At 38.6% G+C, this 18,460-nt stretch overlaps 1 protein-coding gene and 1 long non-coding RNA gene across 2 annotated transcripts in view; one reads left to right on the top strand and one right to left on the bottom strand.

Annotated features, from left to right (window-relative positions):
• LOC149588571 (uncharacterized) overlaps window positions 1–18,460 on the bottom strand; it is a 167,776-nt gene that overhangs the window by 25,564 nt on the left and 123,752 nt on the right. The gene's annotated exons all lie outside the window — the stretch shown is intronic.
• LOC149588583 (uncharacterized) lies at window positions 10,764–18,209 on the top strand. Its single transcript, XM_089862367.1, has 18 exons — window positions 10,764–11,898; window positions 12,134–12,360; window positions 12,428–12,815; window positions 13,262–13,552; window positions 13,620–14,057; window positions 14,429–14,563; window positions 14,651–14,853; window positions 14,917–15,054; window positions 15,116–15,204; window positions 15,263–15,509; window positions 15,629–15,809; window positions 15,874–15,996; window positions 16,064–16,158; window positions 16,218–16,342; window positions 16,403–16,674; window positions 16,742–16,811; window positions 16,869–17,251; window positions 17,325–18,209. The coding sequence occupies exons 1-18, from the start codon at window positions 11,850–11,852 to the stop codon at window positions 18,206–18,208; spliced, it is 4,338 nt and encodes a 1,445-aa protein (XP_089718493.1). The 5' UTR covers window positions 10,764–11,849; the 3' UTR covers window position 18,209.

Here is an 18,460-nt window from a genome sequence, read left to right as displayed (position 1 = left end):
TATTTTTATATATATCTCGTGTGCCATACATAAACCAATCCATCATAATTTAATATATGTAAGTTTTCTAAACAAAAATATGATCCTTGGGTGCAATGCAATTAGAATATTAAAAAACAAATAATAATTAGTCAAAGAAATATTTCCATATTGATATCTATCGCTAATTATGTAAACCAACAAAGAAAACTGCTAATTTAGAAAAAATATATGACTAACTTATTTCACCTAACAATAACAGCTCTGTACGGAAGTTGAAGCTCCAACACCTTTAGGGTATGCTATCAGATACAGGGTGATTCTAAAAGTCCTGTCAGAAATTAAGGGACACTGTTTTCAAGCTATGACTGAAGTGTTTTATGGATGGCCCCTTAATTAAATTATAAATCATCGTCTTAATCAGTTTCGTAATTAAATTTAAGGGGTCGTCATTAAAAAAAATGCTACCCTATAGGAGTTACATTTTGGACTGAAACTCGCCCAAAAGAATGTACCCCTTTCGGAAACACCCTGTAGGTCTATTTGTCAGTTCAGTTTAAGTTCGTAAAACTAATCATGTATACACCTTTATCGTTGGAATTCCCCGTAAAACGTTTCCACCCATTTTCTAAGAACAATTTTCACCCAAAATTTCCTAAAATTTCTCATCTAAAAATAGATTTTGAAAACCCAGGCTCTTCTTTCTTACCCATATATATATATATAATGGCCATTCTCTGTCACGGTTTCTCTACTAAAAGAATCATGCTTTCTAATCAGTTTGTTATTAAAAGTGAGCGAAACCATTTCACCCTAGTAAACCCCCCCTAAAGCCAAAGTCTAAACCTCAAATCGCTCGCTGGCTACACGCGTTATCCAATCTCAAAACCCAAACACCCTAAGAAGAGAGCGAGCGAGCGACCCCTCCCTTGGTTTCTTCCTGTACAATCTTCATTGCGTGTTTTTGATAGGTGTGGTTATGTAAGCATACCTAGCTGATAGCTGTGTGTTTGTTTGTTGGTGGCTCAGGGTACACCAAAAATTAGTGTGGATAGAAACCGATTAAGGCAAGGTCCACTACCACCTTGGAACCCTTAATCAGGAAGAATTGTGAAAGAGAAAGTACATTAGCACTATGGTATGAGTTTATAAATAGTTTTCACACATGGAGGATTCATACCATTTACACGAAGAGGCCGGGCTACCTGGAGGAAAGAAATCCGTCTGCTTTTTGTCCTCCAGGTAGCCCGGTCTCCTGCAGTGTAAATGGTATGAATTCTCCATGTGTGAAAACCATCTATATATAGTTGTAATAGGTTTTTAGCTACGGGTGTGAAAGGCATACTGTCTTTGTGATTTGTATGTGAACATTGGATAGACGAAAAGACATTTTTAGATAGTTGCGTTAAGAACTTAATGTACCATAACCGTTGGGCTATCTCGAATATTACCTTATCTACATTAGAAAACGTGAATACTGTACTACATTAGCACATACTGAAGTAACACGCCTTCCCCATGCCCCTAATCACACGTAGTTAATACGGAAATTTCATTTGCGTGACTTGTTACATGTAAATCTTCTTCGGGATGCAACCACGCATTTTCTCCGATAGGGTTTAATGGATCCCATTACCAGATGGTCTCCTTATCGCGTGTCCCTTCTTTTTTTATTATTAAACTCTCCATTTTTTTAATGTTTCAAAAGCCTTAATAGTCCTTTTCGATAAATTTCCCAAGACTAAAATTGGTACCAAAAATGATGTACACCGTCGCCGTTTATGTATTTATATCTATGTGTATGTGTTTTTTAAGAAAGTTTTTTGAAAATGGGGCAACCTTGCATTTTTAATGTTTTAGTTTACCATATGCTAAAGTCACTAGAGATAGTATCAGATACTCGTAATGGAGTTATTGCAATTTGTTCTATATTTATTGAATTTTAGCTGTGAGATGAACTTTTTTTATATATCCCGGATTTAATACTTAGGATATAAGCGATGATTAAAAAGGTTTCAAGGCGCGGCTTTTACTGGTTTTAGAATGTTAAACATTCTATGATGAATTTAAAACAATTATTGAAACTAGAATCGTGGATTTGGTTTAGAGATATGGTATGTATGTACATTGTACGATTTTTGAATTTCATATCTTGCCCGATTTTTTTCTTTTTCTTTTGAAGGTTAAAAGATTATTTTAGAGAACACTACGTCAATTCCATAAATTACTTGCAGGGAAACCAACAAACACGCTTGTATCTTACGATAATTCCATCGACCCAAGTGGCAACACCAAACGGAGGGAAGCTATCCAACTCGTACTGCCTCTAACGGTGCTTCTTGGCGCCACAGAAATACCCTAGAAGGTGACCTTTCGCGCCCCCGTGGTGTTTGCGCTTCTCTGTCTGTAATTTATGGAACAGTCTATCGGGAAAATGCCTTAGAGTCCCCATAGAAAATTCATCCGAGTTTGAGCTCCGTGAGTAAATCCAGATTTTGAAAGTAATCCAATAAAAAAAGGTATGTATTTCGCAAAAATAGGTAAGTTATTTCTTAGGCGCGTTTTATTACGTAATCTAATCTAACCCTACTGTCCATTCGAGCTTATATTTATGTACTGACAAACTTAAGGAGCGCATTATTAAGAAATTTTAATATGGAATGTCCTTGGGCAGACCTCCCTAATTAAAAGAAAAGTTGTTTACGCTTGGCGCCGGTCTCCCACTAACTTGGTGCATGCAGTAAAAGCTAGCTTGGGATATACGCCTGAATAATTTTATTGTTAATATGGCGCTTGACAATGCCTTTAAACACTCCTTTAGATGCTAACTGGAGGAGAGAGGTGAGATGGAGCAACAGAGAGGAAAAAAGGCGAGAAGTTTGTTTACGGCCAGTTAGGATCACGTGACGTCTGGCTCCTCGGCTCTGCGCCGAGTTAGGTAGGTACGCGTGAGAGAAATGGGGCTGTGCCGTTATAGTTACCTTCCCCCTTCCCTCTGTGACTCTCCTTAAGAGGCTAGTTATTTAGGTATGAAATTCACTCCTCCATCTCATCTCTTTTCTCTAAGGTTACTATAAAATTTCGTAGTAGTAGTATAGCATTAAATTCTTTTACTATTTATTATTCTGACATTTAAATGTTGAATTACGCCTCTATTATCGTGTCATTTTCATTTTTTATTCGCCGTCAATTTTGATTTGGGTCTATAGACAACCACGGTACGGCGCCCTTGAATAATAACATTCCTTTTAGTTACGTTAGCACCCCCTAAACGGTTCCTTTGAATTTCTAATAACTTAAAAAAAAAAAATCTAGTCCATAACATGTCAAAAGTACATTTCAAACTCTCAATATCGTAGATTCATACACCCTGCAAATTTAGTTCGTAATTTAATGTTTATTGAACGTCTGGACAGTTCAAATCAAACTTCTCTAGAACTATAACACCATAAGTTCATAAGATATGTTCAATCTATAAGTCTCAGGGTTGTCTGATTTAAATCAGTTTGATTTAAATCACTGATTTAAATCACTGATTTAAATCATGATTTAAATCAAGCGATTAAAATCAAGAATATATTTTTATTTTTAAAAAATGTTTTCTAAGATTCCAAGGAGTATTTTAAGTAACTCGAGAAGAAACTTAATTAGAAAAGACCTAAAATTAAAAATAATCGTGGTTTTGGTATATTTTAATCTATGTTTTTCCCAGAACTCCAGTTTGTCTTGCTGGAAAGGCTAGGAAATAAAATAGCGGTCAAGCTAGTCTTTTTATACAAGCATTTGAATAGTAATAATATCAAATAGCTGCTTAAATGTCATGATTATTTTGCTTTTGCTTAATTTTGACTCAAAAGTTTTCATGTTGGTAATTTACTATCTATTAGTTCAATAAAAATCAAAAAAATCAAATAAATCAATTAAAATCAAAAAAATCCGATTTAAATCAAAAAAATCGATTTTTTTGATTTTTTTGAAAAAATCAAAAAAATCGCCAACCCTGATAAGTCTGTCACTGGTAACTTTGAAACTGGAGCTTGTAATTTTGAAGTGAGTGAGGTAGGTCATAGATTTGAGGTAAAGCGAGGAACGCCTGGTTTTGGCGCTGTTAAAGGCTTAGTAATGCAGACTAAATAGGAGAAGATGGAAGTCCTGCAAAATTAATTAACCACCGAGTGTAGTCTTCAATTCTCGCTTCCGTCGTTCTGCTAGAACTAGTTATCTCGAGCTGTAAGTCTCTCAGTAGCATTGGGAAGTATAGGAAGTGTCATACTTATGGTAGGAACATATCACTTATAAGCTTATGCTATTGCTAAATATGAATGTCATAACTTGTGTTATGAGAACTCTATAAAGTCGTTTCAAAGCAAATGTCATAGAAATCTGTCTGGGATATTGGGGACATATTCTAACAAACCCGAAATGAATCAAAACGAAGCTATTGAAATAATGTATATAGGAATAGATTCTGTAAAACGTTTTATTCAGTGACAAAATCCTGGCAAATTACGTATTATTGTAGAATCATTATTCTACATCCATTTTTCTCAACGTATGTAGGTGGATTTTGAAAGCTTCGGTTTAATCTAAATCGAACCAGACTAAATAGTATAAAATTTCACTTTCATGTTAAGTTGACTTTGAAGCCCCTGGGAAAACCCTTTGACGTTAGTCTCATCTTGAGATCACTAAGGAGATGCAGTCGATTAGTTTCCCATTGATAAGATGACATTGATATCCTTGGCTACTAAAACAAACCGGAAGAAGCGTGAAGCGGAAGACCAAAGAAGAAAATATGTACTTAACGCCGATTAAGTGTAGAGGGAATTTGAGTTTTCTTTTGTTGATTTGAAAGGAGCGGTTATGTTAACGTGTACAGAGATGGAATGAATATTTATGGCGCCCAATTACTAGCGTAGGCGGGAAAACCCCGGGTCCCGGGTCATCCCGAGATGGCGAGTGACAGTTTGGCTTGTCCCTCCCTTCCTGAAACTTTTTTGATTCTCCCTTCACTATGAAACGAGGTTTTTCTTTTTTTATTATTAAGAGCGCCCCTGTCTCGTGACATTGTCTGTCTGTGTGTCACGCATAAATATTATGGATCCATTCCTCAGATTTTTTCTTTTCTTTTTGGGGTAGAAAATGTAAAAGTGGTCTCCAAAAATTTGCGAATGATAAATCGCACGATATAACGACGGTTTTATCCTGCAAAGAAAATCTTACCTCGATGATTTATGTACATTCTAGACTGTAATTTGTGATTTTTATGTTGTAATAGTGTGTGTGCCCAAATACTCAATGGAGTTATAAAGCATTCATAGGGGATTAATTTAAACTTGGGCTACAAAAACAGCGGTTTCGGAAAGGCGAGTTTAGGACGTAATATATCAAGGCGGGAATGCATACAGTTAATTGGAATAATTGTGTCCCCATGTTAATTTCTATGCATGTTTCATAACTCTGACGTCTTTCTAACTGTCGTTTCATTGGTTTGGTAGCAACACGAGTTCCTACACGCGCAAGGTTCAACGCGAGGTAAAATCTAGCTCTTCACACAAAATCCGCATTGATGCTTTGAGTGAAAATGGATGTAGCACAATGATTCCAATTAACTGTATGCATATGTTTCTCTAATCTCACCAGTCCTCTGTGTAAATATAAAGTCTATGCTATTTTATAGTGTATGTTTTCCATTAAATGAGTTTCCCTTTTTATGGTTATAAGCATGGTATGGCACCTTGGACACCATTTCTTAAAAACAAAGCTAATATCCATTAGGGACTAGTATTTTTTTTTGTATGAAAGGTTTTTGGGAACGAAGGTGCTAGCTGAACAAACGGTTTAAATTTCGCCAAGTAGTTCTAGATGACAGGCTGGCTCCCCCATACATGACCACCCTCCTGCAGGTTCCTTTCAACAACGTGTAATTTATATCTTCTTCGAGTTTCTCTTCAAAACTTTAGGTATTTCAACGAAGAAGGAAACTAGCTTTATAAAGAAAAGGAGTGGAATTTTTAGTGTCGCTTTTTTGTTTTTATTTTTTTCTTCCGACTGGTTTCGTATTACTTCCCCTTTTAGTTGTCTGGCAATTAGTACTACCAATTTTCGTTTTTTATTATCAGATGTAAATAGGAATAAACGAAAGTAAGGTATATACTCACTGGGATGGAGGAAACTTTCCGTAGATAGTTTTGCACTTCTTAAGGGGCTTGAGAATATTTTTCCTTCCCCCCGTTTCTTAACTTTAACTGCGCATGCGCTTCGGAGTTGTCAGTAATTTGTTATTAGAGCATCTCCTGGAACTGAATGAGAATTACAAAATCGAATACAGAATTCTACAAGCCTTTCAGTCTGTTGTATCTATAAATTAGGGTTGAATTGCACGAGTCACAAATGACTGGCAACACTTGCCCTCACACTATCTATAGTTCCCGCCAATTATGTTGATGTTTACGACAAGAAGGTCCCACTTTCTCTCTATAGCTTCTTGTCTCGACCAATCAGCGTTCTACAATAGATTTTTGGGGGTGCAAACCTGTGTGGTAAAGTAAATCGGTTTCACCCACGTACTCGGGCTTGTATTCATACGCCAGTTTCCCCACGACTTTCCTCACTTTTCGCTACTTCTATCTATTCTTGATTACAGTTTTTGCAGCGTGAAATTTCGCTCTAGACAATTCGAAGAAAAGCTAACGTAATTAGCCAACTAAATTTCAAAATATTAGGCCAAGATCTATTCCAGAAATGAAGCCAACAAATCTGGGAAAAAAATATATTTTTAATTTAAAATACTTAGTGATTTCTAAGAATGGAATTTTTCAAAACAGTACCGAAGCTAATTTATGTTTGAGGGAATAAAAGTACTTTTAAAGGATTCTTATCTTTTCTAGCTGCTTTTAATGGCAAAAACAAGGAGATATTTTGAACTACAGAGAGTTCGAAAGCAGAAGGCTTAAAAGAATACAAAAAATTACTCGAACAATTTTCTAGGGATTTGATTTTTGGGCGAGATAGTCTAGCCGGATTTTAATACTTTTCTTTGTTCTTTTTCTTATTTTCATATCGTTTTATTTAAACACTAGAGAAAGTGAAGTTGTAGATAGGGTAGTTTAGAATCTAGAAGAAGGTAAGCAAACTCAGTTTAACATCGGGAAGAATTAGGCCTATATTATTGCGGAAATTAAAAGGGTTAATCGAGGTAATAGACTATTACATTAATTCTAGAAGAGAAGTAAACGCCACAGGGATGGGGACGGTCACCTTCTTGGGTGATTTCCCTCACGCTAACCAAGAACCACCGCAAGAGGGGCCGGCAGCTCGAGTTGTTTATCCTCCCTCCGTGTTTAGTGAACTCCGTCTGGTGTTGCGCCTGAGTTCGGGCGAGGGAAATTGAGTGTTGACTTCTCTCTTCACGTATTTAATGAAGTAGACTATGGAATTCAAGAATGTGAAACTAATTACGATGCATGCAATGGCAAGTGTCCAATTCCTTTGAAATCGAAAAATCGACCTTCAGGGTCAATATAATTATAAGTGGACGCGTAATTAACAAGTTTGCATGAAAAGTAAAGAGGAAGTTTGCGTTTCGGATTTATAACTTTTTCTTCGTTTTTTTTAACACCCTTTACTAAATGTTTACTTTTCGCATCTTGCTTTAAATGGGTTTTAAAATTCGGCGAGACGTTTGCGAAACTTTTACCCACTAATGGATGTATTATAACTTAAGGCCTCTTCAGACGGTACAACTTTAGATATGGGTCAAAAATTTGAGTCAGCAAAAATTGGTCAGTGATCAATTTATAATTTGGCTGGTGATTCAACTTTTACACCAACTTTTGATCACACCTCCTAACTCAAGTTGACTCATCTAAATGAGTATCAAAAAGCTTGTATCGTCTGAATGGGCCTTTAGTACTTCGGCTTTTCATAGGATTATCTAGTTTTATTTCTAACTGAAGAGAGAGTTTGCAGCAGTTAATAGAACCCTGTTCAAATATTTTATTTCCCCCAAATGCTTTTATCGAGGTATAATACACATCGTCAATGGATTCTTCCTCTTCAAAGGAATAGTCAAGTTGTGTTTTAGTAATGTTAGTTGGTATGATTGATTAATGGTTTTCATTTTATATTAAAAAATATATTTCATATGCAGGACATATCAGATAGTTTTGGGTTTAACTGTAAAGGGATTATTACAAAAACATTTATGAGGGCATGGCTTTACCATTCCTTTAATAAATGCAAGAAATTCAGGGATATTTTATCGAAGCCATTATCAAAGTACACTTTATTAAAAATAAAAGGTACCAATTCGAAATGAAAATACTTTTATGGTAATTTCGAAAATATTTAATAATAATCCGGAAAACGCAGAAAAACAAATGATTTTGAGGTAAATATTTTTGCAAGAATTGTTTATTAGGCTATTCGAAATAGAGAAACGAGATGGTGAAGTTTGGACATTTAAAGTAAGAAGTAACGTTTTTGAACATTTTGTACATTGAAAACGACGTTTTTGAATATTTTGAGCAATGAAAGCAACGTTTTTGAACATTTAAGTCATTTAAATCGACGTTATTGATCATTTAAGGCATTTAAATCGACGTTATTGATCATTTAAGGCATTTAAATCGACGTTATTGATCATTTAAGCCATTTAAATCGACGTTATTGATCATTTAAGGCATTTAAATCGACGTTTTTGATCATTTAAGGCATTTAAAATGACGTTTTTGAACATTTTGTACATCGAAAACATACTTAGAACTTTTGACCATTGAAAAACGATATTTTCGGATATAGTTCAAAGCAACCTTAGACCACTGTCAAACCCGGAGAGACCATCCTATTGCCCTTATATGGTTGAGACCAATACCTTTATCAGTCCCATAGAAAACAAAAGCCGAATCTTATACACGACGATGTGTCTAAAAATCTTCGATATAAGACCACCTCCTCCTCCACCCATTTACCCGCTTTTGGCACAGGGTCTCTCTCTCGCTCTTTGGTCCGGTGCCTTTTATCCTCACCGCTCACGCGATCCCATCATTGCGTGGGCGTGCCCAGGTACGGAACCGAACAACCTAAGTGTGCCAGTACGAAATTCTACGTTCCTCTTAACATAGCCTTCGCCAATTTTCGCGACCAAAAGACCCTCTTTGATCCATAGACTCTAAAACCCAGTCAGAAAACGCTCGTGCGGTCAAAACCGATCCCTATCTCGTGGAATTATTCAGCCCTTTAGAGGAGAGAGGTGCGATGGAGTAGCAGAAATCTCCATAACTATAGGGAGCTAACAGTTCTGACCCTGAAACGTCACACCCTTCTATCTCTTACTGGAGTTCCATCCCCCCCTAACGGTCGGAAACAGTATTCTACGCGCAAAAATGCCAACCAGAGGGGGGATGCGTGACGTCAGACTATCTCTTCCCCCTAGCCAGTTGTTAGCTCCCTATAACGTAACCTATGTACCCTACCCATCTTCGGAAGTCCTCCCAGTATCCTCAGTTATCGTTTTGGTAGGGTTGTACCAAATTCGCGTGAACTAGCTTATATTTTTAAATGGCGCTAGGTGGCAGAGCTTAACAGTTCAGGTAGGGGCGTGCGCAACTTGGGTACTCTGCAAGAGACTCATTACAGCACACGGCCAACCAACATTGCTACTCCATCTCACCTCTTTCGTCTAAGATTGTACTTTTTTCCCGATCTCGGTGACCATCAACTCGGTCACTACTTTAGAAATGGCACTAGAAATCCTTTGAACTACTAGCCTTACAATGGCGATATCATCTAATTAAATTGATTGCGTAACACAGTTTGAATTTCTCTTTGCATGCATTGATTGGAGGTGTACTTTTACGTCATAGCACTTTCTTAATTGAATCTAAAAATAGTTAAATGTATGGTAAATGAAAAGTATACTATCCCATATCAACTAAATAATAAATTAGGGAAATCTAACTAATTACGAATATTAACATTTCCGCGCTATATTTAGATGGTTAAAATTCTTTGAACGAATTAATTCAAAAATAAAATGAATTTCAAGGTTGAATTCGTTACGGTTTCGCGTATTTGACGTATCAATGCCAGTCACGTGTTATTATCGAGGGGATAATCACTGTCAAAGATCCTGTACACCGATTACGTGTTTGATTTTAGAACTATCAAGGTTAGGGGTTTTAAAGATTACTCGTAATCAGTTTAGTACAGCCAAGAAGCGATATCTAGTTTACTAGAGAGAAGGTATAAATTCGCCCCACATTTATAATCTAGCTTTATCTCCAGTCCAAAAGACGTAGGTCCGGAGTTAATCACCGCCTCTAAATTACAACCATGCAGCATCTCATTGGTTTTTGAAAACTCACGTCAGCGCGGCGACGCGAATAACGGGAAAATTACAGTCATATTTTCCGACTGAGGAGAGGCGAAATAGCCCGGGGCCTCCTTTTACGCCCCCCCTTGTATTTTGAAAGGGGGACTGCAGGACTATGGCGCACGAATACTTAGGCATCTTATACCTTTCCTTCTCCCTAATAAACTAGATATCACTTCTTGGTACAGCCGTGTACACCGATTACGCTTAGTGACCGGCTCCTCGGTTCTTGCCTCGTCAATGTATTGAAATTTATTCATCAATAGTGTAGATAAAACTTTGGCGAAACTTTCGGTACTTCCATAAAAAAAGAAATAAGATATAAATGGGGAAATCACCGAAATCTGTCATCTAAAGATATATAATTTTTGTTTCTTTCTGTTGTTGGGTAGCGTTCTGATCAGCGCCCAATTCTTACCTTACGAGGGAGAGAAAAGAAACTTGAGTTGCATCGGAGACCCAAAAGAAATGAAAGTTTTCTCATTTTTTCTCAGCGCCGAGCTCGTTTTTCACGCTTAGTGCTAGGAATATCCCATAGAACGATTTTTCTCGTTAAAAGAATCGCAATTTTCCCTGACTAAAGGGAGATTGAAGCTGCGGGATTAGTATGGTTTCTACCTGGTTCCGATAACAACTTAAATAAGGAGGGTGAAAAGGAAAATCAAGTTATATGTGCTTTTTATCGGTTCTTCTACAGTGGGCGGCCATGTTTGGTACCACTTATGTTCTATGGGCAAATAGCATGGGTGACGTCACACTAAGGTCTCTGAGATAGCTGTATTTCCTGGATGTTTCACTATGCAGTTTGGTAGTAGAAGAATCGATAAAAAATCACTTGATTTTCTTTTTCACCCTCCCTTCAGGATCTTTTCCCGCATAATGGGAATTCCACGTGCCACTTCTATGGATGTTAAACCCGGTTGCTTCGCCGGACTGACTTTTCAGCTTCATTCTCCCTTGAATGGCAAGAATATTCGGTATTTTCTTTCGCTAACGACCAAGAGTGCAGCGTTGCGAGGGCGAGAGCGTAAGTACGAGGAAAAAGAAACTCGTCATTGACGCGAGGGCGTGGTCCTCTTTTAGTCAACGGACCAATCGGGTGGCACCCATTAAGAGCGCGTCATCCAAATCTCGCGGACCAAGAGATGCGAAAATCAGGAAAGGTTTTTCCCTGAGGTTAGTTTTTGATCAAAACGGTTTTAAGTCGGGTATAGTCTAGTCCTCCACGCGGGATGAGGAGCCAGAGGGAAAGATTGGACAGCGTGCTTATCCATAATTAATCCCCTCTGCTGCGCGTGTTTTTGAAGTTTCTTTAGCCTTTTTTAACAAAAGTGGCAGAAGGAAGGAAGCGAGCTGAAAGAGCCGCTCAATTTAGGGTGGTGCGGCTTTATGTCATCCTGGATTACTACTAGAGTGTTGTTGTTCTTTTGATCAGTTTTCGCTTAAAAAAGTGAAGTTATTCAAATTAAACGCGAGTTTTAAGTGAAGACAAATAATGGGGATTAATCTTCTCATTTTGGTGACCGTTTTCGGATTATCTCAAGGTAAGTTCAAATTTTTATCATTTCCTGAAAGTTTATCTGTCCCAATATACGACTGCAACTTCAAAATACGTTTCTATACTTTTCACTTAAGTTGTAATTAAATAGATTTCCATTTAAATCTTGAAACATTATCTGTCCTCCCACTGTAACTTCAAAATACGTTCCTCCATGATAAATACCGTTCATTTAAGTCATAGTTAAATAGATTTCCATTGTCAAATTGTATCATGTATAGGAAAATTAGTGTTTCGGGCACCATTACACATGCCTAGGATATACCAGGGAGCCCCTCCGGGAGTTCATGTGACGACAGTTCACGCGTACGACCCCGATTCACCCCGTAACCAAGTCACCTACAGTTTGCTGGATGTTCCGGACAATCTATTCTTTTCTATTGACCAATTATCGGGCAATCTAACAACGGCCAACGCGATATTAAAAGACGCTGGTCAAACTTGCAACGTAAGGTTTTAAATCCTAGAAACCAATTAGGTGTCACTTTCCTAAGATTGAAATTACTTTCAAAAAGGTCATAGTGGTCGCTCTGAGCCACGGCGTTACGAATTATAGTAAAATGGAAATAGCCGTAACTCACATCAATCGGTTCGCACCTGAGTTTTCTGATTCGGTTTACCGTGTGGCGATACACGCAAATTCGTCAGTCGGGGATTACGTCACTAAAGTGACGGCGTCCGATAATGATCCTCTTCCGTACAACGCCGAAATTTACTATCGATTGGGTCAAGATTCAACGTCCGTCCTCTTTAACTTGGATGTCCATAGCGGACGAGTTACCTTGGCTCAACCTCTTGATCCGACGCAAAAGTTTGTCTCGTTGGGTGTTTTTGCCGAAGACGGTGGTTCCCCAAAAAGATGGGCACGATCCAGAGTCGACATTGACGTGAAAAACATTTCGGGTAATTTAAGAACATAGTTTTATATTCATCCTACTTCCGTCAACATATCATAAATGAAAGTTCATAAGATATGTTGGCCATAAGTTTGTCATTTGTTGAAAACTTGTCATGAAGTGAATGAGGTAGGTCATAGATTAGGTAGGTAAAGCGACGCTTATAGGAAGATGGACTGCAAAAATAATTAACCATGCGAGTGTAGGACTTCAATTCTCGCTTGTCGTTCTGCTAGAACTAGTTATCTCGAGCTGTAAGTCTCTCAGTAGCATTACGAAGTATAGGTAGTGTCATACTTATGGTAGGAACGTATCTTATAAACTTATGTTTTAACTAATTAGTGAAGGGCCCCTTAGCCATACTATGCCGTAAGTTCAAGTTAAGTTGACGGAAGATTTTACGGTGTGTTATAATTAAAACGTATCTCACGTAACCTTATGTTACGACCGTAGAACCACTGAACGTTGTGGTGTCGAACGCGACCGATTCGACCGTGGAAATATGCTGGACCAAACCACTTCACGGTCATGTTTTGGGTTACTTAATTAAGTACAGAGAAGCGGTTTCAAACAAGGCGACAGGCAAGGCGTACGATCTCAATATAACATCAAGCTCTCCTTCGAAATGTACAATAGTTGCCAAACTAAAACCATGGACGGATTATCAGTATCGTGTATACGCTTGGAATTACGATGAACTCGGCTTGGGCAGTGAATTAGGGGTCATGGCCACGAGTCCTAACTGTAACTAGTTTTATCTCTGACTAATCATAATCTCGAAATTGTAAAAAAAAATTTATTTTCTGCCCAGATTGTCACCTTAACGTTTGTCGTACTGGTCAATGTCACACCTTAAATGTAGAACCGGGATATTACTGCCAATGCGAATTTGGTTACTACGGAAATAATTGCGAGCATTTTGACCCGTGTTCTACAAAACCGTGCGACAATTTCGGATCGTGTCGCAATACGTCGCATAACGAATTCGTTTGTGATTGTTTATCGGGATTTTCCGGGTTGAGATGCTCGGTTTTTAATCCATGCGCCATTAGGCCTTCTCCTTGTTTAAACGGAGCCACTTGCAAAAGCGTTACTAGTCATACCTATAATTGTCTCTGCACACCGGGATATTATGGGAAAACGTGTCAAAGATTCGATCCTTGCATTAGCAATCCTTGTCTAAACGATGGACTTTGTTTTAACGTATCGAACAGCGAGTATACTTGCGCCTGTCGATCGGGTTTTAAAGGTACGGATTTCAAGTTCTTAAAGAAAAAGTATAGGTAACATAACATTATGCCTTGAAAGAATGGCCTTTTTCTATAAATAAAAGGAAAAATATTAAAAAAAAAATGATCTATTATTGCAAAATAATTTAATTAATCCTAAAAATGAAAACTACTGCGCCACCAGCATTGGTTTAGTGGAGAGAGGTCAGGGTTCGAGTTAGCAGACTCCACTAAACTAATGGTAGTCGTCGTTTTTAAGACTAATTAAATTCTAATTATTTTGTAAAAAGAGGTTATTTTAATTTTAGAAAGGTATAATGTAATGTTTCCGGAACTTTTCGTTTAAAGATTTAATCTAATTAGACTAATTTACAATTAACTTTTACGATAGGACGACATTGTAGCGAAAATATTAACGAATGCTTATCCTCCCCGTGTCAAAACGATGGAGTTTGCATTGATGGAGTTGATAGTTACAGCTGCGATTGTAAACCGGGTTTTACCGGACCACTTTGCGATAATCTCGGTAAGGTTTTAATGACGTGACGTCACTTGGTAGTCATTGTCGATGATGGTGTTATTTCTCTATCCTAATTTCAACCCCCGTTTTTAGTGCAATGCCCAACTGAAATAACGTCATCGGAAAAAGGAATTTTCACTTGGTTCTCTACGGAACACGGGACATCGGCTAAAGCGACTTGTCCTTTCGGTCACCATCCAAATAGTCCTAACAGTACGGCGCGCAGGCGCTGTAAGTTAATGCCCAATGGTGAAGTTGTTTGGAGTAAAGTGAATGACCAAGGTTGTCGAGAAGAGGTAAGCGCTCTCTGACAGGATTAATTAATTAATTTGGTAATTAAACGTAATTAATTTTTAAAGGCATTTCGATCCGCCGAGATGATGACGGAGAAACTGGGCTTGTTGACGGAGGATCCTTTGAATATTACGTTTCCTCAGTTACGAGAGGCTGTTAATAGAATAGCGGATGTCTTGGACTATGCTCTTAAAGACGACAAGGTATTTTTTGATGAATTTTGCGAAAAACGCTTAAAGAGTTACTTACAATTGCCTTATTTAGATCGCGGTTGGAATGTTTAATATCATAAGCAATATGCTTGCCGTCAATGATAGTATATTATTGCAAGGGGAGAGTGGAGCGTCGGAAAAGTACGTTCTTAAAAACCTTTAACGCTGATTTGCGTATAACGGTAAATATTTATTTTAGCCTTATGCATCGCATTGTGGAGGTAGTAGACAGATTTAGTTCGGAAGTACCATTAGAGAAGGGAAAGTCATTTTCATTAGAGACCGAAAACATTGCCATTAAGGCTGTCTCGTGGAGTGCGGACACGGAAGAGGATATGCCTCTTAGTTTCGCCCTTCAAAGTTCAAAGTTGAACCCATCCTCACCGCCTTACGAGACGAACAGCGCGGCGAGAGAACAAGTATCTTCGCAAAGTGATTCTCAAGAGGTACGAAACCTTAATTTTTTTCCCCCTGTTTCTACTGCATGACGATACTTCATCGCGGTGCCATTCCCAGTGTCGCCTCTATATTTTCCCGCTTAATTTAGTTTGGCTATCTTCTTTAGATGGCCATTATTAATATCCCCGTTGAAGCCGTTCAGTTAGCGCAATCAAAATTAATCGACGAAGAAGTTCGATTGAAATTTGTGGCCTACAAAAACGATAAGCTGTTTAGAAATAAATACACGGCCACGCGTAAGGAGAAATTAACTTGCGAACATAATGGTCAAGTGTATTCTATGAAAGGTAACTGACTTTACATTTTTGTTCCTTTACTTATGTATATTAAATATCACGTCACTAATTACAGACAGAAACGTTCTTCAAGCCAGCATCCAAAAGTACGAAGTAACCAACCTAAGCGACCCCGTGGTTTACGTCATCACGAGCCCGCCATGCGTTCAGACCGTGTGCGTTTACTGGGATTCTAAATGTATGTTTACGAATTATAATAAGGAATATTAACCCTAATTTAACACGACACAATCACGCCTGTTCAGCCAAAAAATGGGCCACGGATGGAATAACTTCGACGCAAAATGGCAACGTGACAACATGCTATTCGAACCATCTGACCGCCTTCTCCATTTTATTAGTAAGTTTAGCGAGTAATTAGCGTCGTAGCGCGGAGTTGTTAATATTTCAATATTATAGGATCCAACTCCAGATTCTATAATACCGGAGGAACACAAAATTCCTTTGTCGGTAATCTCTTACATTGGATGTGGGTTATCAGTACTCGGTCTGCTTTTGACCATAATAACTTACAGTTTATTTAGGTTTGCCAATTCTCGTACGTTAAAATAATGGACCTTGAAATAATAATTTCGTTACAATAGGTGTCTTAATCGGGACCGATCCGGGAAGATCCTTTTGAATCTTTGCGTTTCCATGCTTCTGATGAACGTTGCCTTCGTGGCGGGATCGCTACAAGGCACCAGGTTAGCCGGTATCGACGTATGCGTCTCGGCGGCAGTTTTAATTCATTACTTTCTCTTGACGTCGTTGTCTTGGATGTGCGTCGAAGCCGTCAATATGTACCAACTTTTAATTCACGTTTTTGCATCATCCGAATCGCGATTCATGATAAAGAGATGTTTAATTGGATGGGGTAAGTTTGCCTACGACATCGGTCAGTTTGACTTCAAATTACGATTCAAATATTAATTTAATTTCAGGGGCACCCTTCGTCGTAGTGGCGATAACAGTCGCGCTTCATATGGACGAGTACTTGGGCAAAAATGAGTAGTAAGTACCGCGTTAGACTTCCTCCATGCAATGTACGTCATACTGTTTTATTTCTAGTTGTATGCTTTCACCAAAAAATCCTTACGTCTACTACATATCATTTCTGGGACCATCCTGTTTGATTCTATTGGTAAATTTGACCGTTTTCCTGATGGTGGCGAGAGTACTGTTCACTCCGCGTTTGGCCACGAAGCCTGGTATTAGAAGATCAAGCGCTTCAACTCCGGTAGTTACCTTGGCCCAAGTGAGAGGAGCCTTCACAGTCATGGTGCTTTTGGGTGTCACTTGGGTCTTCGGAGCCTTGGCCGTCGGTGAATTGAAGCTGGTTTTTCAATATATCTTCTGCATCGCAAATTCCTTGCAAGGATTTCTCATCTTTCTCGTACGATGCTTGTATTATCCGGAAGCGAGAAACGCTTGGATTCAGCTTTTCAGAAATGGTAAGAATAAGAACACCCAACAACCCAAGAAGTATCGAGATTCGTTTTAACACTTTGGTCTATTTTGTTTTAGGTACATTGAAAAAATATCGAGGCATGGTACCACCGGGTGGATCCTGGTGCGGTAACTCGAGCTCCAATCAAAAACACAATACCCACCATAGATCGGTCCGAATCAACAGCACCAGTAGCGATTCCACAAGTACCGTAGTCTTCAATAGTAACTACTGGAGTCGGCAATCTCGAAGAGACTCTCGAACTCCGGTCTCGCGTCTCTCTAGCGTTAGTAGTCTCCTGAAAACGGCCAACGTCAACTCGGACATTGGTTGGACCAGGCGCGTCTCCACTTGCAAGACGTTCGGGCACCACGTTTCGCTTACCAACGGCGATGTCGGGGCCCAACCTAGGAACGAAATTGGAAATTCAATATTACCCAAAAAAATCACTTGTCCAGTTCCTGGTGGAGTAACGGACAACATGGACAGAGATTATCCTCCCAAAATCGACACCAAAAATATCGACCAGCTTTCGACCATCGGATATATCGACGATGATGTTCCTGAACAGTACAAAAGTGTTATAACAGTCGATGGAAGTTACGCTGTCACTAATAATAATCAAAAAGACGAAAACAATCAAGCTAACGAAGAGTTCCCGGACTCGGAGTCCCTGTCTTACACGAGAAGGCTCACTTTACCTCTGGTCAAACGCGTAAACACCGACGTACCCCCACTTTCAACAGTCAATAGAGGTTACGCGGAACTCGTGGAACCCTGGAGACCTCGTGTGGAACGTGAAACCACGAGAGATATTAGCGAAATCACCGTCTCTATAACGAACAGTAATCGTTTGAACAAAGACAAATCTGACGCGGAAACCAATTCGAAACCTAATGGTCATATCCAATGGAATGGTACGGAACATAGGTCGAGTTCACCTTCCCTGGTACCACTGTAAGGACATTGTTGAAACCTTAAAAGGACATTATTAAATCCGGGTTTAAGGCCGCATTACAGGTGAATACCTACCAATCCGCGAGATTGGTTTAAATTGTAAATAAGATTTTAAAAGTAACCTATACTTTTGCCAAGTGGTCTGGGATGACGCTTGCGCTACGGGTTTTGCTTAATTACGTACGACTTTGACAACGTGTTCTATATTTTGCAACTGTTACATTGTTAAGATCTCACTGTAGGGAACTATACTATA

Source organism: Phalangium opilio, unplaced genomic scaffold (genome assembly GCF_054372755.1).
Source record: "Phalangium opilio isolate 3A_F unplaced genomic scaffold, DU_Popi_V2 ptg000540l_1, whole genome shotgun sequence".
Classification (NCBI taxonomy): Eukaryota; Metazoa; Arthropoda; class Arachnida; order Opiliones; family Phalangiidae; genus Phalangium; species Phalangium opilio.
The sequence above is the reverse complement of the archived record's forward strand: the minus strand, read 5'-3'. Positions and strand labels throughout refer to the sequence as shown.

Bases quoted from the DNA above. Each gene is read 5' to 3' on its own strand.
- LOC149588583 (XM_089862367.1), top strand. From the start codon at position 11,850: ATGGGGATTAATCTTCTCATTTTGGTGACCGTTTTCGGATTATCTCAA. The intron at 11,899-12,133 runs GTAAGTTCAAAT...TATCATGTATAG, and splicing joins CGTTTTCGGATTATCTCAAG to GAAAATTAGTGTTTCGGGCA. The intron at 15,205-15,262 runs GTACGTTCTTAA...TATTTATTTTAG, and splicing joins GAGAGTGGAGCGTCGGAAAA to CCTTATGCATCGCATTGTGG.